Source organism: Aquarana catesbeiana, linkage group LG06, assembly GCF_042186555.1.
Source record: "Aquarana catesbeiana isolate 2022-GZ linkage group LG06, ASM4218655v1, whole genome shotgun sequence".
NCBI lineage: Eukaryota > Metazoa > Chordata > Amphibia > Anura > Ranidae > Aquarana > Aquarana catesbeiana.
The window spans coordinates 229,547,898-229,569,524 of NC_133329.1; the positions used below are offsets into that span (position 1 = coordinate 229,547,898).

Below are 21,627 nucleotides of genomic sequence, written 5' to 3' on the forward strand. Positions count from 1 at the left end.
CACTTTGGTGGCTTCTAGGGAGAAGGTCCGAGGCTGCAGAGCAAAATAGAGACTACATGCATTCCGGAATGCACGGTATTTACTACGGTCTCCAAAAAATCTCTCCGGTATAGGTACTTTGGGCTCTGGAGGGAGCATGACTACGGAGGGTGCCCCGGTTGCAGACGAAGTCCCCTGAGGATTGGTAGGTGCAGACAGGGCCTGAACACGTTCCTCTAGTCGGGTATAGCCATCCTGTAAACTTTTGACTGCTTGGGTTAATCCTGCCAAGTGTCTGCAAAGTTCGTCCATAGGGGAGGCCCCCTGCCCGGACTCGGTCATGGCTGCCTGATACTATCAGACTCCTACTTACCAGACCGGTGAGTCCGCTTGGGCAGAGAGTAGGCTCCCTTACGCGTCCGACTCGCGGCCCCTGGTAAGGTAACAAGAAGCACAGGAGTGCGGAGTGGTATGAGAGCCTGTGAACTAGAGTCCAGATGCTGGTGGAATAGCAGTCTATGAACAGCAGGTGCAGGCTGGAACACAGGCGATGAGACTGAGCAGGATGGTCAGGAGACAGGCTGGGTTCGGCAACAGACTGGCAGCAAGGTACAATAGGAGCAGGCAGAAGCGGAGTCAAACAGGCCAAGGTCAGGTACAGGCAGCAAACAGGGGAATCCAAGGGCAATCCGGGTCGTCAGGAGATCAGGTAAACAGGAAGACAAGACAGGAGACAGGAAACAGGAACTACGGCACAGGAAGCTGATGATTAGGCAGCACTGAACAGAGTGCCTGACAAACTTAAATAGGCCGGCTTGCTCACAGGCACTCCCTCTGGTGGCCAATCCCATGACCAGCAAGGTGAGCTCTCTAACAATTACAGACTTCTGGACGCTGTATCATGATATATTATCATTCCATGTTTGGTTTGTGGGTAAATTTTACTGGATCTTTTAAACTTTAATAAAGTGTTTGGGATAACGCAGTAGGTGTATGAGCCCTTCTGTTCTTTCTGCAGGAAAAAGATTCCCTGATCAGAGGAGGGTAGCGCCACCTAACTCGGCCGGGATGCACAGTGGCTATGGCATTTGCATACTTTATGGCAATCAAATTCTAAGCGCTGAATAGTCAAACTTGTTTGGGTGCGAAATAGATCTCTGACATTGGGGCACTATGCACTCCAGCTTCGCACCCTTGCGGAGGAAATCAACTGGAAGAATGAGGCCTTGGTTGCTACCTTCTGGAAAGGCCTGACCAACAGAATCAGACAAGATAGTCAGTAGAACTATTCCCACAAATCTGAATGAATTAATATCACTCTGTAACCAGATCGACATATGTTTCCAGAAGACGTAATGCCAACAACAGCCCTTCCACATTCCATGTATCGTTGGTTCATGGAACAGCCTGTTCCTGGAAACCATGCAGCTAGAAAGTACCAAGCTCACTTCCAAAGAACAGTTGAAAGCTAATTCTCTGTTTTGTCTCCAAGAAAGATGGTTCTCCGAGGCCATGTATTGACTTATAGGAGCTTACATACCATTACCAATAAGAATAGCTAACCATTCCCCTAAGATCTGACCTCTTCAACAGGCTAAAGGTGTCTCTAAACCAAATTGAATCCAAGAGTCCCATGCAACCTAATCTGCACATGCCAGGGTGAACTGAAGACTGTGTTTTAACACCTTTTAGGGACATGGTATACAAGTTGTCTTCATAATATCCTCATCTTCTTTGAAACTCTGACTTTTCACTGAACCCATGCCCATATCATGCTTCAACAACAATAACTTGTACATGTATCTTGAAGTACCATTCCTGAGTTACACACCTGGCTTGTGGTTACACATACTGTAGACCCTGAAAAGGTCTTTGCAATCATCAAATCACATCTGCCTCCTAGCCTCAAAGCTATGCAATGCTTCCTCGGTTGTGGTTCCATGCATTTGAAAAAAAATGCTGCATGTCTGTTTTTTTTCCATTATTGTGCTGTGGAACCTCATTCAAAATGAAGGGGTCGACCAGGTTTTATTGCCAAAGCTTAATTGCACATGACAAATCCCATAGATGTGAACGAGGGCTCAAAGTGTGACAGCTCTGATATCTGAAAAATGGTCTGGGCAGGAACGAGGTGAAACAGTCCGGTCTTGAAGTGGTTAAAGTGGAATTCCAGCCTAATGCCACGTACACACGATCGCACATTCCGACAACAAAATCCATGTTTTTTTTCAGACGGATGTTGGCTCAAACTTGTCTTGCATACACATGGTCACACAAATCTTATCGGAAATTCCAAACGTCAAGAACGAGGTGACGTACAACACGTACGACGAGCCGTGAAAAATTAAGTTCAATAGCCAGTGAAAGTCTTCTGCTTGATTCTGAGCATGCGTGGAACTTTGTGCGTCGGAATTGTGTACACACGATCGGAATTTACGACAACGGATTTTGTTATCGGAAAATTTGAGATCCAGATTTCAAATTTTGTTTGTCGGAAATTCCGACGGAAAATGTCCGATGGAGCCTACACACTGTCGGAATTTCCGACAACAAGCTCCCATCAAACATTTCCCGTCGGAAAATCCGACCGTGTGTACGCGGCATAATACTAAGAAGTCTTAAAAATATTCCCTCTCCTCTCCTGCTACCTATACTGCCTGACCTGTGTAAAAAAAAAAAAAAAAGAGAGAGAAGAGTTCTTTATTTATTTGTAGTTCGCTCCAGTCACCTGATCTGCAGCTTTGGCTTCCATGTGACGTCATCTCACGTGATGCCATGGCTCCTACAATTCTCAGCTGTTGTCTAGTGCTCCCTCTCCCCTGCAGGCACTGCATTGACACTGGGAATCACATGTCTGGACTGGAGGGGACTAAAGATAGGCAAGTATTTACATTTTTTTAAATCTTGTAATCTTTATTTAGAAAATTTTACATACTTTTACAAACACATTAATTCACAACATTTTCCTCATAAATATTCTGCTTCTACATATACTAAATCCATTGATGTGCATTATACCAATAAGTGTAAAAAGACATATACCTTTGTGTACCATAGGCATGCTTGCACAGGACTCATTTTTCATTGTAGTGCACTTATATGTTCTTAAAGTGGAAGTAAACTTCCATCACTAAAGCTGCTTTCCAGGCACTATAGCGCTACAAATAGCGCCTGCTTAGCACCTGTAAATCACCTCTCCTCTCACTCCAGTGTGAAAGTCCGAGTGCTTACACACTGTAGCGGTGCGCTGGCTGGACGGTAAAAAAAAGTCCTGCAAGCAGCCTCTTTGCAGCGCTGTAGGAGAGGTGTATACACCGCTCCTAAAGCGCCCCTGCCCATGGAAATCAATGGGCAGCACTGCAATGGCGCTTTGCGGGTGGTTTTAACCCTTTTTCGGCCACTAGCGGGGGTTAAAATGGCCCAGCTAAAACGACGGTATAGCACCACTACAAATAGCGGAGCTTTACCGCCGACGCCCCCAATGCCTCAGTGTGAAAGCACTCTTACATATAGGTAAGCCTATAATAAGGCTTACATATACTATAGGTAGTGTAAATATCTCCTAAGCCTGCACTGTTGAGGAGATATTTACATTACATGCAGCCAGTGATATCACTGGAGTATGTGCTCTGAAGGAACGGCCTCCCGGGACATTCATTCATCGTGGCTCCGGCCAGTCACAGAGCCAGAGTCCGCAAACCTCGGCGCTGGATTGCTTTGTTTGAAGGTAAGTTTACCATACTAGCAAATTATGACATTACCTTGCAGGTTACAAAAAAAAAAAAAATACTGTCGAGCAGTTTACAACCGCTTTAACCACTTAAGGACCGAGCCTCTTTTTTAGATGTGTTGTTTAAAAACAGTTTTTTTTTGCTAGAAAATTACTTAGAACCCCAAACATTATACATTTTTTTTCTAACACCTTAGAGAATAAAATGGTGGTCATTGCAATACTTTCTATCACACCGTATTTGCGCAGCGGTCTTGCAAGCGCACTTTTTAAAAAAAAAAAAATACACTTTTTTTAATTAAAAAATAAGACAACAGTAAAGTTAGCCCAATTTTTTTATATCGTGAAAGATAATGTTACGCTGAGTAAATTGATACCCAAGATGTCACAAATGACCTCAGATCTCATATTTACACTAAGATGCAATAAATTGCACTAAAATGCAATTAAAAAAGAAAAAAAAAATTGTCATTTAAAAAAATGATTAATTTTTTTTTTTTTTAAATGGCCCTTTAAGAGCTATGTGCGGAAGTGACGTTTTGACATTGCTGCCGCCCTGCAATGTCATGGAGACGGGTGGGGGCCCATCTTCCCCTCACTCGTCTCCATGCTCAGCCACAGAGAGGACCCAATCGCCTTTGCCTCGACGGCTCCGGTAAACGGCAGAGGGCACCGGAACACGGCAGGAGGGGGGGGGGGCAACGCAGAGACCACTTTCATCTTGTAGCGGACCGCCGGCCGAACACAAGGATACTGGGGTTATGGCATCTAGCTGCTGCCATAACAATGTCCCATGTCAAAGTAAGGACGTATATCGGCGTGCGGCGGTCCGGAAGTGGTTAAAAGGAAAAAAAAGTAAGGGGTATTTGAAGTGGACTTTATATGTGATCAATGTGATATTTAACCTTTTCTTACTATAACCGTTCCTACCTATATCCCTACCATACACAAATAAATAAAAATAACAAAAAGCAAAAAAGAGTTCTCAAAATAATTAAATAAATAAAAAAATTAAAAAAGGGAAACACACAACTATTTTCCCCCTTTCCAAAATGCAGCTCCCCGCCCCCAATCCTACATAAGCTGAGCATTATTCCATATATAACCTTTTAGTGCCGACACCTCCCAGCCCTTTAAGAGGTTTATGATGCAGGGAGGTGGGTCTTTAGACCACGCGACCACTGTGATTGGCTGTCTCGACGATCACGTGACCCGAAAAACTTGCGATCGGGAGCAAGGCGACTGTGTCGGAAGCGCACAGCGCACACACTCTCGGCACAAGTGTATTGGAAGCAATTCACGCAAATATGTCGCCCTTCGGCACTAAGGACCAGACACAGAGGCCGCATATTTGCATACAGCCGGGGACAAAGTGTTAATCTACTATATAAAATATCCAAAATCAAAACCTATAACAATAAATGAAAAATAGGAAGAGATAGTGGCGCTAATGAGTGTGATAGTGATAAATAACCGTGAATCAAAAAATACTGAAACAATGATTCTGTAGTTATAAATAATAAAAATCACCCAGTGACAAGTGAAAAAATGTCTATATAATATTATAGTCCATAAATATAAGTTGGCAAAACAAATAAGAGAAAGACTTTAATCTTCTTGGACTCTTAATCTTCCACCACACCAACGTGTTTGTGACACCTCTCCCTCTGAAAAGCGCACTCACCAGCTTGTATTGCCTCCCACTCTCGTGGTTGGCAAAAATAGTAATTGAATCACACCTGGGTTGCAAATGATAATCCGTGACTCGAATCAGAAAAACTCCATATATGGAAAACAAATAAAGTGCTCCACATAGGGTGATAACGTTTCAACCAGTTTAATAAAATCACACCAAAAACACTTCAATGTTTACAATCACATTTAAAAAGAAAAAAAAGCTTCAAAAGTAAATCCACAGCAAGCAAACAAACGATGGCTTAGCGGTGCACTGCGGTCACAGCGGACCTGAAGTGTATCTCTCACCCCACTCCTAAGGTCCTGCTATCCGGTATCAGTGTGCCCCCGACATGTTTTGTCACTAAGACTTCCTCATGGGATTGGCTACACGGCCCATCCATCATCCCTTATGTATTCTCCCTCTACTAGTCATGTGATTCTCGATACCGCGCATGCGCACACGTCATGTCCCCATGACCGCAAAGCACCGGTAAATAGTATATACAAATCTATCTGATCAGGAGATATAATGATACTGATGCATTTAACAGTAGACAATGTATCAAACAGTGTTGCACAGAAGATACCAAAGCATTTAAACCAACACTTATTAAGGCGATGGTATGTATAAACTTGAAAAGACACATTTAACAAAAGGAAATATATTATATCTCATTATTAAAATAACCGCTCGATTTAGTTTAATATGGCAGTGGATAATCTGCTCATACGTATTGGAAATAAACATAGAGCAGTGGTGTAAATTAAAATACGCTAAATGAAAAAAAAATAATATAAAAATATTATAAAAAAATTGAAAACATCAGTGGTCTGTGCAACAGAATCATCTGATGGGTAAATCAGCTGATACAATAATTCAATCAAGTTGGAGAACAAACTACTAATATTCCCCTATAAGTCAAATTAAATCACATTAATGCACGGTGAGGTACCACTAGTAAGTTCCACCTATGTGAAAAAACAGAGCATGTCCCATCTCTCTCACATTTCTTATAGCGATCCAGGATAACTACATATGAATACTCTAATGCCCCGTACACACGGTCGGACTTTGTTCGGACATTCCGACAACAAAATCCTAGGATTTTTTCCGACGGATGTTGGCTCAAACTTGTTTTGCGTACACGCGGTCGCACAAAGTTGTCGGAATTTCCGATCGCCAACAACGCGGTGACGTCAACCACGTCCGACGAGAATAGAAAAGGCCAGTTCAGAACCAAGCGCGGCACCCTTTGGGCTCCTTTTGCTAATCTCGTGTTAGTAAAAGTTTGGTGAGAGACGATTCGCGCTTTTTCAGACTCGTGGCTTTCAGATCATTTTCTGCAGTTCAGTTTGTGCTTGTGGGTTTGTATCTGCTCTTCAGTGCGTGCAAGCAAGTTCCGCGTGACTTATAGTCATTGTGTTCTTGTTCGTTTGTTACTGTTTTTCAGGTCGCTCTTCACAGGCCTTGCTGTTCTTCAGTGCGTTCTGTTACTTCGTTCTGAGCAGCCGACCGTTTTCTAGCCATGTTGCGTATACGTACTCCTCGTAGAGTTTGTGCTGTGCGGGGGGCTTGGTGTTGGGGTCCTGACCTTGACAAAAGACCAGTCCATGAACAGGGTGGGGAGGAGTTCATGGACCAAGAATTGGTTGCTTCAGCGTGACCAGTTCTCTCATATGCCTTTGCTCCGTGAGATCCGTGAGAATAATCCTGATGATTTCAGGAACTTTCTCAGGATGACGGACCCCGTATATTTCACCGTCTGCTGGCTTTGCTGACCCCCTATATCAGCAGGCAGGATACCTGCATGAGGCAAGCCATCACTCCGGAGCAGAGGCTCGTCGCTACCCTGCGGTACTTGGCGACAGGGAGAAGTCTGCAGGACTTGAAGTTCTCGACAGGCATCTTCCCCCAGGCTCTGGGGATCATTATCCCAGAGACCTGTTCTGCCATCATCCAGGTCCTGCAGAAGGAGTATATGAAGGTAAGATTTTTATCCTTAAATATCACATTTTATTGTATTGAATGTTTGATAATATATTGTATTTCTTTCCTCATTCCCTAATTTCCATAATTGTAATATGCTGTGAATGTCCCCTTTGTCCTCATGCATGCTGGATTTTTATGTCATTATTTTTTTAGTCCTTCATACATATTTGCCTTCAATAACCTCCCCAGCATGCTCTCCTGCCCCTATATTCACCTCATGTAGTCACTTAACAATGTATTTTTTCAGCTCCATAGTAGTGCTTTACCCCAAACAACCTCTAAAATGTTTAGAAATGTGATTTGTGCTTTAAATTCAGGCAGAGTGCCAGAGGCTTTTTTTTTGTGGCGCCCCCAAATCATTTTTAGTAACCCTCCCTCCCCCCAACTGCTAAGTCAGCTGATCCCAATTCTCTATCTATCCTCAATCATCTATCTGCTGACTTTGCCAAACCCATACACACTATACCCACAGATGTATGGATGAATTCCCCAAAGCATGTAGTGCAAGGGCCTGCCTGTATACTTTCAAATGGTACAGTTTAAAGTTTTTGTATCCTATTATTATCTTGACAGGTAATACCAGAATGTCCAAAATGTCCTCAAATGTGTACAATGTGTATTTATATCTTTGTATTATGACACTTCTTACCTGTCCAGTGGGCTGCCAATAGTGTAACTAAGGAGGGGCTGTTACAAGTAATACCCTGTATTTAGGCATTCATCTCTCAATGAAGTGGAGAGGGTTTCCTGTCCAAGATCCCCCCCCCCCCCCTATAATGTTAGAAATGGCCCATGAGAGGGGGGGGGAGGGGGAAAATGATAGGTGTACCTTATACTTTGGTGTTGTTAAATTCCCCTTAATAAATGCTATCTGGAGGTTGGCCAAGAATGTTTGTGTCTAATCTGCTTGCCATGTTTATGTGCAAAAATACTCATTTATTTTTGTTTTCCTCAACAGTTTCCTTCCACGCCACAGGAATGGCAGACTGTGGCCTCCCACTTTGCCCAGCGGTGGGACTTTCCTAACTGCGGAGGGGCAATTGATGGGAAACACGTCCACATCGTCCCACCACCCAACTCGGGGTCGTACTATTTCAACTATAAGGGGTTCAATAGTATTGTGATGTTGGCGGTGGTGTCGGCTAATTACGACTTCCTGTATGTGGACGTGGGGAAGAATGGCCGGATGTCCGATGGTGGAGTCATCGCCCAGACGGAGTTTTACAGGCGTCTCCAGAATGGCAGCTTGGACTTGCCACCTCCAGAGGACAATGTGGAAGGACTCCCATTCATCTTCGTTGCTGATGAAGCGTTTGTGCTGGGGGACCATCTTATGCGGCCATTCCCTATGAGAACCCTCACCCCGGAACAGAGGGTTTTTAATTACCGGCTGGCCAGAAGAGTGGTGGAGAACACATTTGGAATCCTGGCCAGCCGGTTCCGCCTATTTCTGACACCCATCCATATGGCAGAGTATAAACTTAATCATATAATCCTGGCGTGCTGTATTCTCCATAACTTTTTACGCCAACATTCGGCCAACTATGTTGGCTCAGTTGGGCCTGAGGCCGGAATGATACATGAAACAACACTGACGGCGCTTGAAAGTGGCCATCCTGGCTTGCCCTCCCTGAGTGCCCGTGATGTCCGGTTACGATACCTGGAGTTCTTTGCGGGTAGGGGGGCCGTCAATATGCCAGCAAATTTGTGAAGCCTTTATCAAATAAAAAAACAAAAAAAAGAAAATCTTTGTTGACATTTACTGCTTGTGTTTGTTTTAGATGACTCTGACAGAAATGTGGTGAGTCCCGAAAATGGCGTGATTGTGTAACCTTATAAAAAGCACTGTTGGGTGTTATTTACTAAAGGCAAAGACACTTTGCACTACAAGTGCACTTGAAACTGCACTTGTAGTGCAAAGAGGATTTGCCCTTAGGAAATAACCCCCATTTTCACAGAAAGCAGCAATTAGAGCCCCACAAAAGTGTTGTAGCGTTGAGACAATAATCCACACATTCTTGATGAACAATCTTTTTAATACCTGCACAATCACGTGTGCATTTAGAAAAGGTTTTTAAAACAAACCAACATGTTTGTTGTATAACAATTTTTGGGGTAGCATTATAAAAAATAGAAATGTCCATTTAAGCTAAAACAGGCATGTGTAAAACCAACAAGAAAGACACAAATCTTGAACTTACAAAGTTCACATTTGCTAGAATTTGAAGGCAATATCAGACATGAGTATTTAGGAACTGTGTTTGATATTGCGTTCAGATGGGGTGAAGTCACCCCAGGAAAAGCCAAATTTGGAAGATGCACACAAATTTCCCAATGTCAACATGTGTTAGCTGCCATCACGGGGGATCAAGGGACGTGTTTTGGGGGAGCAACCCCTTCCTTTCAGCTACTTTATTATTGAGGAAGGGGTTGCACCCCCAAAATGCGTCCATTGATCTCCCGTGATGGCAGATAGCACATGTTGGCACACTGTGTGCATCCTCCAAATTTGGCTTTTTGAAAAATCGCTAAAACATTTAGAACATTGTAGCACACCAAAAAACAAAAGGATTTGGAGGGGTTTTAAACTCGCCCCAAAACATCAATGAGGTTTTAATTTTTTTTAATAACATCATTGATGTTTTTCTTGAGGTTTTCCAATTGTAAATTACAGCCCATGAGCTCCCCGATCAGGATCTGGGCACTTTCTGATGTGAAAGGATCTGGATCCACAACATCACGATCACCTAAAAAGAGAGAAACCAAACAAAAAAAAAAAAAGGTATCAAAAATATGCCAGCATCCATCTCTTACCTGAGCCTGTGGTCGCAGACACTCACCTGTTGTGGTGACAATTTCCACCACGTCTTCTTCCTCCTGCTCTTCTTGTGTTGGGTGGATTTCCCCTTCTTCCAGAGGTGGGGGTCTGTGGTCTCCTCGAATGAGGGGTATCCTCCGAGTTTTTTCTCCCCTATGTAAAACAAAAATGGTATACTTAGCACGCAGATATTTGATGGCAGAACTATAAATAGGAAACATTGCTTGGAAGTGGGGTACAATTGTCTATTTTGGCCAAGTTCCAAAATGGAGCATTTTCAGTGTCCTTTGTCAAGCTTCAATACTTTACCTGTTTTGAACAAACTTCACAGATGGAGACAACCCTATAGTATACACTGAAGTATACACTGGTCTCCTTGAATGGAGGGGTGTCCTCTGAGTTTTTTCTCCCCTATGTAAAACAAAAATGGTATACTTAGCACACAGATATTGGATGGCAGAACTATAAATAGGAAACATTGCTTGGAAGTGGGGTACAATTGTCTATTTTGGCCAAGTTCCAAAATGGAGCATTTTCAGTGTCCTTTGTCAAGCTTCAATACTTTACCTGTTCTGAACAAACTTCACAGATGGAGACAACCCTATAGTATACACTGAAGCACCTGTGTGGGCCCCCTAATAAAAATGGTGTTCTTGTGTCCCACACTAGTGCTCCAGTGTCCAGATGTGAAAACAGTTGCTGAGTGTCCTCTCCTTACACAGAATCTAGTTTGCATTTCATTCTAGTAACAAAGCCATCTACACAACCACATTAGTTTCAGACAAGTAGGGCGTAAAAATTGTGGCCAAATGCATATGGCCTAAACAATGGTGTTTTATAGGCCGAAAGAAAAATGTTTGATACAAACGAATAATGTGCCCATGAACATGAAAGTTGCCATTTAAAAATGTACACTTGTAAGAAAAGCACATGGAGCAGCACAAACGTAAGAAACATAAAGAATAGGAACACAGGACAACTACTTACTTTTTTGCAGCACTCTCCAGATCTTTCTGTACTGCTCGTGTTGTAGTAATTTGAGGTCTGACCACCGCTTCCTGAGCTGATCTTTCGATCGACGTACCCCGAAATTCCGGTGCAGACTCTTGACCACTTTCGCAATTATCTTGGCCTTTCTGACATTGGGGTTGGGGTAAGGTCCATACTTCTCATTATAGTCGGCCTTCTTCAGGATGTCGACCATCTCCAACATCTCACCAAAGGACATATTTGAGGCCTTAAATCGTCTCCTTCTGGATCCAGACATTTCAGGCTCCGGGCTTTTCTCCCCCTCGTTGCTGTAATTAGCACGCACCTGCTGTGTATCCGCCATGTGCTCTTCCCCCACTGCGCCTAACGAAAAGGGGCGAGGAATAGACTAGAAAGAACGTCAGGGGCGGGCGGAGTTACACGCATGCGCAGTGTGTATAAAGCGTAACATGCATGCGTATTACACCATCTGTGAGCGGAGGAAGGAGCATCAGAAGCGCCGATCGTGATAACGAAGGTAAGATCTAAACTTGGGCCCATACTGCTTCGAAATGGAAGCCTATATTGTAAAAAGATTAGGGGAGTTTGGCCTGACATTAGGGTTTGTCTTGTGTTGTGTCTTGCAGAGAAAATGGATGGCTTCAATGACCACAACTTCCTTCCCCTGTTCATAGACAAATACAGGGAGCTGCCTTGTCTGTGGCAGGTGAGACACCCCCATTACAATAATAAACAAAAGAGGCAGGCAGCGCTGGAGAAACTGCTGGAGTTGGTGACGCCGGTGGTCCCCACAGCAACCATCCCCTATTTAAAAAACAAAATTGGTGGCCTGAGGAGCACTTATCTTAGGGAGCGCAAGAAGGTCACAGATTCCCAGAGATCCGGAGCTGCAGCAGATGACTTTTATGTCCCCAGGCTGTGGTACTATGAGAGACTGCAATTTCTGTCAGACCAGACTGAAGTCAGGGAATCCCTCTCCACTCTTCCTTCCACTCTTCCTTCCACCCCAGATGGGGCTTCCAATGTCCAACCTGGGCCTTCCAGCCAGGAAGAAGTGGAGGAACCCAGCTTGAGTCAGGTATAGCATTCTTCTACAGATTTCTGGTCAATAAATAAATGATGTTTACTAGATGTTATTATTGATCACTAATTGCTGATTGAAAAAAGTGTTCTACGTGTTTTTAATAGACAGTAGTGGGTACCCAAAATTGGGACAAGAATGAAAAATCCTGGGCTCAGAAGGATACTCGGTTATATTTGATAACATTCAATTTGCAACAGTCAGGAGGTGACAATTGTATGTGACTGATGAATAAAAAAATAAAACTATGTCCCTTTTTCATACACAGGAAGACTTCAGCCAGGAGGAGGTTGTGGAATGTGGCAGTCAAGAGGAGGCGGGGATTAGTGGCAGCCAGGAGGAGGCAGGGCTAAGTGTCAGCCAAGAGAAGCCTGGGACCAGTCACAGCCTGACTGAATGGCAGGTTCCTCCCCTCCGCCTTCCATACAAAAGAGCGAGGAAGACGACTCACATGCAGGATTCAGCGCTCAGGCTCATTCAGGAGGCTTCTGCGTCCCTCAGAGCCTTACCCACTCCTGAAGAGGCCTTTGCCTGCATGGCTGCCACAAAACTGCAGGGCATGCAGGAGGGTCAATGCAAGCTATGTGAGGACCTGCTTTATAAAGTCCTAACTAGAGGTCGACCGATATATCGGCCGGCCGATATATCGGCCGATATTTGGTGTTTTTTACTTAATCGGCATCGGCCGATTGTGCTGATAAAAAAAGCCGATACAGCTTCAGCGCGACTTGCAAAAGACTTCTGTCATAGAAGTCAGTGTAAGTTGCCTGTGTGAAGCGACTTCTCCCCCTCTCTGGGCAGCCTGCCAAATCTGATAAAAAGAACCTGAAGGATACAATGTTTACACTTGTGAATGAACTAAATTCTGTGTGTAGAAGCTCTCAGTTTAACCATTTAAAGACTAAATCTTTTCTGACATTTGTTGCTTACAAGTAAAAATCCTGTATTTTCTGCTAGAAAATCACTTAGAACCCCCAAACATTATATATATATTTTTTTTAGCAGAGACCCTAGGGAATAAAATAGCGGTTGTTGCAATATTTTATGTCACACGGTATTTGCGCAGCGGTCTTTGAAATGCAATTTTTTAAAAAAAAAATACACTAATAAATTTAAAAAAAAACTAAGCAGTAAAGTTAGCCCATTTTTTTTCATCCAGAAGTTTTGATTAGCTGTTTTTGTGTATTTAATATTTGAGAGGGGTGTTTTTTTATATTTTTTTTTATCTAAATTCTACATACAAGTGAACTGATTGGAGGTTTGTTTTGTTTAATAAATGTTTAAATGTAAAAAATTTTCCGTATCACTGAAGGTTGCTTTCACACTGGAGCGGGCAGGCGTTGACGGTAAAGCGCTGCTAGTTTTAGCGGCTCTTTACCATCATTTTAGCAGCGCTATTCGGCTGCTAACAGGGCGCTTATAACCCAGCTAGCGGCCGAGGAAGGGGTTAAATGCGCCCCTGAAGCGCTGCTGCCGAAACGCTTTGCAGGCGCTTCGGCAGCGGTGCGCATTCATTTCAATGGGCAGGAGTGGTGGTATACACCGCTCCAAAGATGCTGCTTGCAGGACTTTTTTTAAACATCCTGTCAGCGCATCGCCTCAGTGTGAAAGCACTCGGGATATCACACTGAGACTGCTGGGGAGCCGTTTGACAGGCACTTTACAGGTGCTATTTTTAGCTCAAAAGCGCCTGAAAAACGCCCCAGTGTGAAAGGGGTCTAACTGTTAGATTTTATGAGATGAAGGTAAAAAAAAAAAAAAAAAAAAAAATCGGCCTAATATATCGGCCCAAAAAAATCGGCATCACATATCGGCCATCGGCCACCGCGATTTGTAAATATCGGCATCGGCCAGAGAAAAACCCATATCGGTCGACCTCTAGTCCTAACTAAGGGGGTGGGTGGGGAACTAACACCCAAGACCGACGTGATTGAGTTGGACCATCCTCCTCCTCCTCCTCCTGCTGCCACAACTCCACCACCAGAGCCACCGCGTGGAAGGAAGCGTGGAAGGAAAACAAGAGAGTGATGGCCCTGGGTTTAGTCTGGTCTGACAAAAGATGCAGTCTCTTGTATGACCAAAGCCTGGGGACACAGATGTCATCTGCTGCTTTCCGGATCTCTGGGAATTCTGGACCAGACTGCACTCCCTTAGATAAGGACTCCTCAGGCCACCAATTTTGCTTGAAAATAGTTGATGTGTGCCCTGGGGGTCCAAGGCTTCACCCATTTCTGCTGTTTCTCCAGCGTTGCCTCCCTCTTTGTTTAGTTGTGAGCCCTTAATAAATTTTTTTTTGTGGAAATTTATACTCTATGTGTGTTTTCATTCAAAAAGGACAGTTTGTTGGTGAGGATTCAGGTACATTTCTAAAATACAATGTGAAATTAACAAGGGACAACAACACCAAACAATCTCCTACAGATTAAATAGAACAACATATCAACGGTGTTGTGGTAACTTGACACAAAAAACACACACAAACATTTTCTGGAGTACAAATAAAAATCCAAAACAACAAAAATCAGCCTTGAAAAAAAATACAAACCAAAAATAACTAATCTGCCTTAAAACCAAAAAAAAAAAAAAAACAACACCAAAATAATGTTCTCAGATGTGACAAATCAAAATATATTGAGGGAATCCCGATAAATAGTAAAGTTTGTGAGAAGTGTGTGTGAATATGAGCAGCAAAACTACTTAATTCTTCTCACATTATAAAGAAGAATAAGAGAGTGCGCTTTATTAAACCATTTTTTACATTGCACCGTGAAGAAAGTGCTGTATCCATTGCGAACGCTAAGTTTACCAGACCGAGCTGTTCCGTGTCGGAATATCTTCTGAGCATGCGTGGCACTTTGTGCGTCGGAACAGGCCACACACGGTCGGAATTGACGCGATCGGATTTTGTTGTCTGAAAATTTTATAGCCTGCTCTCAAACTTTGTGTGTCGGAAAATCCGATGGAAAATGTCCGATGGAGCCCACACACGGTCGGAATTTCCGACAACACGCTCCGATCGGACATTTTCCATCGGAAAATCCGACCGTGTGTACGGGGCATAAGTGGATGCAATATATATGATTGTTTTTTTTTTTGCTTTCAATAAATTTTTATTATTAATAAAAATGTCAGACAAAACATTTGTATCAAACAGTACATAGGATAAAGGTATAAGGGAACAAAAGGTACAAATAAATCCGAGGCGAAGCCTCATAATGCAGGGGGTACCAGTGAGAAAAATGCAATAGAATAACGTTTGTGCAAATACTTAGAACATGTCAAACGTATAAGCTTGGGTTGTCAAGTCTCAGTAGCTAGAGTGAGATAGGAAGAGCATTCTGCATGGACAGAAGATTGGAGGAGGCAGGGATATCGCTAGGCTGGGGAGGGAGGTGCGGTTGTATGGAAAAGCAGGATCTTTCTTGTATTTGTAAGGGTTCAAGGAGCAGGCGAGGTTCCGCCACCCGCCCCATAGGGAAACACACTGCGGGCTTAGGACCTCCCCATCCCCCCATACCCTCAATCTCAGCCACACCCTCCCCCACCAGGGGCGTCCAAAAATATTGTTCCAGTCTAGAAACATGGGATTCCCTGCCTCGCTAGTGTCTATTAACCAGTGATATAACCAACTTAGCTATGTATCCTCTAACTTAAGGAGAGGTAATTTCAACAGACAAGCCCTAGACTCTGGGGGTCCAGGGAATATTAAGGCATTACCTGAACTCTCCAAGGATATATAAATAGGTAAGTGTCAGGGTCAAACTACCTTCAGAGACAATAATCCGAGAGTCTGAGGTATTAAGAGGAGGGGTAATGAAGACCGGGAGAAGGAGAAGGGAGGATGGCGAGAAAAGAATCACACTAGAGGAGGTGTATCAGTGGAGTCACTCAGAGAGCCTGATGCCCTGATAATCTTACGCCAGGACATAAGGAAATATGGCAAAAATTGGCCCAAGGTTCCCAGGTTAGTTCGAAAATACGGGCTTTGTCTTGTATAATGCTAACTATCTTCTCTTGTGCCATAATCCAGGATACTTTATGCTTCACCGCTGCGAAAGGGACCCTGCGTTTTTTCCAACACGAGGCTATTGTGATTTTGGTGCCCAGAAGGATGAAAAAGATCAATTTTTGAGTATATTTATCTACCTTTTCCACTTTCATATTCAGAAGGGCGGTCTCTGGATTTTGGGGAATCTGGGCAGCGGATACTTTACGTATTACTGAGAATACTTTGTTCCATAGACTCCTTATGCGTGGGCAGGACCACCATACGTGGTACAGTGTCCCTACATGGTTACAACCTCGGAAACACAGTGGGGAAGCAACAGGATATATCTTTGCAAGAAGAGAGGGAACCCTGTACCATCTCATGAGCACCTTAATGCTGCCCTCCATGAGGGAAACGTTTAATATTCCTTTAAAAGAGCGCTGAAAGCAGGAGAACCATTGGTCCCTATCCCAAGAGATATCCAGGTCTTTTTCCCAGGATAAGGCGTATGGAGGCTTGGACGCTACTGAAGCAAGCGAGGCATATATGACGGAGATCCCCCCTCTCTGATCCATGGCACCCGCACACCAAGATTCATAATTCGTTATTGAGGGAGGTATAGATTTATTTGGCCAAAGGGAATGAAGGAAGTGTTGTATTTGCATAAAACGAAAACGTTCAGCCTGAGGCATTTCAAGCTTACTAGTACAGAATGCTAGAGAGAGAGGGCCTGTGGAGGTGAAATAGTTCCCTATTCTAAGTAATCCCTTATTCAGCCACCAACGAAATGCTAAGATGTTCATTCCAGGCGGAAAGTCGGGGTTATGAAAAATATGTGTTAGGGGTTTGAGGGAGGAAATCAAGGAGGGAAATTTGTAAAGTCGGTCGCATAAGGCCAGAGAATGTGATAACGTGGGGGCTAGGATGGGTGGTCTCAATTTAGTAGGAGACCAAAGCAAAAAATCAATCGTGTGGAGAGGGACTGCTTGACGTTCCATTGAAACCCAATCAGGTTTCGGACCCTTTGAGTATACGGTGGAGATCTGAGCCAACTGAGCTGCTTGATAGTACCACCAAATGTTAGGAAGTGCTAGACCCCCTTGTGATTTAGGCCTGAATAAGATATGTTGTGCGCAACGACTTCCCTTCGGGCCCCAGATGAATTTTATGATTTTGGACTGGAGTGGGTGTAATTGCGATTTATGGATTGGGATGGGCAAGGATCTGAATAAGTAAAGTATACGGGGGAGGAGGGTCATTTTGACCGCATTAACACGGCCCAGCCAGGATAAATTATGTTTATACCAGAGGGAGAGGTCCGATATTAATTTGCGGAAGATGGCCGGGTAGTTTGATGAATAGAGGGAGGCTATACTTGCCGTGAGATGGACACCTAGGTAAGGGAGAGTGGCCTCGTTCCAGGAAAATGGGAAGTGTTTTGTAGGCTACTGAGGACATTGGGGGGGGACCGTAATGTTCAGGGCGGAGGATTTGGATATGTTATGTTAACTCGCAGACCAGATACCTCACCAAACTTATCAAGTAACGAGAAGATATTAGGAGTGGAGATCAGAGGGGATGTCACGAAGAGCAACAAATCGTCAGCAAAAAGGGCGCATTTATGCTCACGTTTGCCACACATCACTCCTTTAATGTCGGGATGGTTCCTAATCGCAATAGCCAGGGATTCCATGGCTATGGCGAATAGAAGGGGGGAGAGAGGGCACCCCTGTCTGGTACCCCTTTCTATAGTCAGGAGCTCGGAGTAGTATCCCTGCAGTCTGACCTGTGCACTTGGGCCAGAATACAGGGCTCTAAGGATGCTCATGAAACGTGGACCAAAGGCCCAACGTTCCAGTACCTGGAATAAGTAGGGCCAGGTAATCGTGTCGAAAGCCTTCTGCAGGTCGATGGATAATAGATACCCATGTTGTGGGGGGCCTCCGTCCCATTGAGATTTGAGTAGCGAAATAATGTCAACTGCTCTCCTGATCTGGTCGGGTCCTTGTCTCCCCGGAATGAAGCCCACCTGGTCCTTATTGACATAGAGAGCTATGCAGGACGCTAGCCGATTGGATAGAACTTTAGTTAAGATTTTTAAATCATTGTTGATTAAGGAGATAGGACGATAATTAGCGACCATAGTTGTATCTTTGCCGGGTTTTGGAATGACCGATATAAAGGCAAGATTTAGAGCTTTATCCAGGGGAGAGCCAGACCCGAGAGAGTTAAAAAATTTGACTAAGTACGGGGTTAATATGGGACCGAATTTTTTATAATATCCAACGGAGAAGCCGTCAGGGCCCGAAGCTGAGTTTTGTTTTAGATGCTTAATTACCCCGAGCACTTCTGAGTCAGTGATTGGATCAACTAGTAGGTCTGAATGGTCAGGAGATAGTTTGGGAAGGGATAGGTTGTCTAGGAAGTCCGATATAGAGTGGTAAGATGTTATTTTTTCTTTTTTATATAGTGAAGTGTAAAAGTCGTGGAATGTTTCCATTATACGTTTTGGGTTTTGGGAAAGATCACCTGACTGAGTGCGAATTTTGGGGAAGGCAAGCGATCGCGGTCTTGGTGACAATTTGGCTGCTAATTTAGCTCCTATTTTATCAGTTTGGTAGTAGAAGCGGGCTCCTGACCACCGGAGCTGTTTCTCAGCCTCAGAGGTAAGGGCCAGGTTTAAAGAAGTCCGCGCATTTTCCAGCGCCTCTAGAGAATCCTTGGTGGGGTTCTGTTTATGGGCTCCACACAGAGATTGGAATTTCAACCGAAGATTGTTGGTTTCAGCCGTGCGTTCTTTCTTAAGATTAGTGGAAATTTGAATAATTTTCCCTCTGAGGACTGCCTTATGGGCAGCCCACAATGTCTCCGGAGAGACCTCTTCAGTATTGTTTAAACGGAAGTATTCCTGTATTTCTTTTGCTAAAATCGAGCATTGGATTGGGTCACTTAGGAGCCCTTCATTAAGGCGCCATGTAAATTTGTTGCCCGGGTTGGGGGATTGTTGCATATATAAGATAACCGCCGAGTGGTCTGAAATAGGGGTGTCCCTAATAGCTGCTTTGATGGCCATGGGGATGTTATGTGATTGAATAAAAATATGGTCGATTCTGGTATAGAGGTGGTGTGGGGCGGAGTAATGTGTGAAGTCCCTGGACCTAGGATTAATTTCTCTCCAGATGTCCACGAAGGCCTAGAGAACACAGTGTGGAGGCTATTTTAGTACTTTGTTTTGGGGGTTTTCTAGAACGAGGAGGTCCAGACCCCGATTTGTCCAGAGAAATATCAAAAGGGAGGTTTTTGTCTCCTCCCATTATTATTTTCCCCTCAAGTTGTGGGCCTAGTGTGGACATCATTGTGGAGAAGAAGGAAGCCTGGCCCTTGTTCGGGGCGTAATAAGAAATAAATGAGTGCATTGATCCCTCAATCGTGCCTTTTACTAGTAGATACCTGCCCGCTTGGTCTTTGATAACTTCAGAGGGGGGAAATTTAAGGTGTTTTGCAAAGCAAATAGCGACCCCTTTAGTCTTATTGTCAGCATTGGAGAGAAAAAACTGAGTGTAGTGACCATGTAAGAAAAAGGGGTTGTATGAGGATGGGAAGTGAGTTTCTTGTAATAAAAGAATTTCGATTTTTTGTGATTTGTAGAGGTTAAATAGTTTGCGTCTTTTGACTGGAGAATTCATTCCCTGCACATTGTGCGTGGCTATGCAGAGGGGGTGAGGAGATATAAGTGTGTCAGAGAGCATGGATCAGAGGGGGGGATGAGCGCATCACACAATAAGTGCCTACCTGGGATTTCAAGAATTGTACTTGCGTCCAAGCCTTCACGGCCTGAGGTCCTGAGATTCCAAGTTGTAGTTGCCTCGTGGGGCTCCTGAGTGACTCCGGGGATAGGAGAGAGGAGGAGGGGAGGTAATGGAGTAAGGTTGACCCTGAGAGGGAGAGACAAGACATGTCAAAAGCAATATGAAACAAAAGCCATAACCAAGAAAACATTCTAATTATAACTGGATAACAATCAAGAACCCCTACAGGAGGGAAAAGCGGGTAGTCTCCTCCTGCAAGGTTTTCCCTTAGAACAAAAACCCCCAAAAATGGGGTCATGGAGGTGTCTCTGAGTGGGGGAAAATACCACTCCGAAACTCGTGGAGGCGAAGTGCAGCCACTCCGGCCAAACCGCCAAAAATAAAACCAATAATAGGACCATAAAAAAAAAAAAAAAAAAAAAAAAAAACACCCCATACTGAAAGGAGTCCTGAGAAAAATGAAGCAAAAAGAAAACGTCTCAGAATCGAAAAAAAGAAAACATTTTAGAGAGTCTGGCTAAGGTTCTGCCAGGGGGAAACGGGGGCTTAGGAAATCAGCGTCCCATTTTCAGAAGACTACCGCAGGAGGTCCCGGGGAGAAAAGTAAAAAGAGGCTCTGTTGATAGTAGACTGTTCTTTAAGGAGGGCGGCCATCTTTGGATCTCTTGGCTTGTTGCTTGTGCCATAAGGGTTGGATGGGACTTGAGGGTGGTGGTCTTTTCGCTGAATGAGGTGTTCTGGGATCCATAACAGCAGGTGGAGTAGGTGAGTGTGAAATAAGGCCTAGTTGCAACAGCAACCTTTCTCCGTCTCCAAAATTCGTGAAGCTATATGATTTATTTAGGTAGGCAAAGTTGAGGCGAAAAGGGAATGACCATCTGTAAGCGATCGATTTTTGTGATAGGCTACTCAAGAGAGGCTTTAAGGATCTCCGTCTCTGTATCGTGAAGGGGGAAAGATCCGCAAAAATTTGGATCGGATGACCTTGGAAGGAGAGATTTCCGTTTCCCTTGCTTTGTGCATAACTTCTTCTTTAACTCTGAAGAAGTGGGGTTTAACCACAATGTCTCTGGGCAGGCCATCTTGGCGCGGAGGTTGTAATGCCCTGTGAGCTCGGTCTAATTCCAGTCTGTAGTCTGGAATGTCCGGAAGTAAGTGTTTGATGAAGGAGCAAACGATTTTATCTGTGTCCTTAAACGATTCTGGAAGGCCTCTTAGCCTAAAATTGTATCTACGAGACCTATTTTCAAGGTCCTCGAGTTTTGAGTACGCCATGTCCAGTTGGTCATGTAAATCTTGGATCCTGTCAGTGTTCTGGTTGGCAACTGCTGCGATTTGATCAGTCTTAGATTCAATTGCTTCAATTCTCATGCCCAGTTGCTGCAGATCTGCCTGTATAGTGGTGGTGATTTGTGAGGCATTGTGTGCTAACCCTCTTGATAGCATATTAGAAAAAGTGTCCATGAGGGCTGAAAGGCAGTGGGGATAGGCACAGGGGGATCAGTCTGCGGGCTGGATGTGGGGCAGCTCTCCTCCATCTGGGATAGGGGGGGGAACTTCCATAG

At 44.1% G+C, this 21,627-nt stretch overlaps 1 protein-coding gene across 6 annotated transcripts in view; it reads right to left on the minus strand.

Moving 5' to 3' along the window:
- The window catches only part of KATNIP (katanin interacting protein), a 310,890-nt gene that overhangs the window by 255,897 nt on the left and 33,366 nt on the right, over positions 1-21,627 (minus strand). For 4 of the 6 annotated variants that reach the window (XM_073633024.1, XM_073633020.1, XM_073633022.1 and 1 more), the window contains exon 2: positions 2,708-2,848. The exons of the other annotated variants lie outside the window; for them this stretch is intronic. In XM_073633024.1, the coding sequence (XP_073489125.1) occupies positions 2,708-2,813 (106 nt within the window). In that variant the 5' untranslated portion in view covers positions 2,814-2,848. The remainder of the gene's footprint in view (positions 1-2,707; positions 2,849-21,627) is intronic. 6 annotated transcript variants of the gene reach the window in all.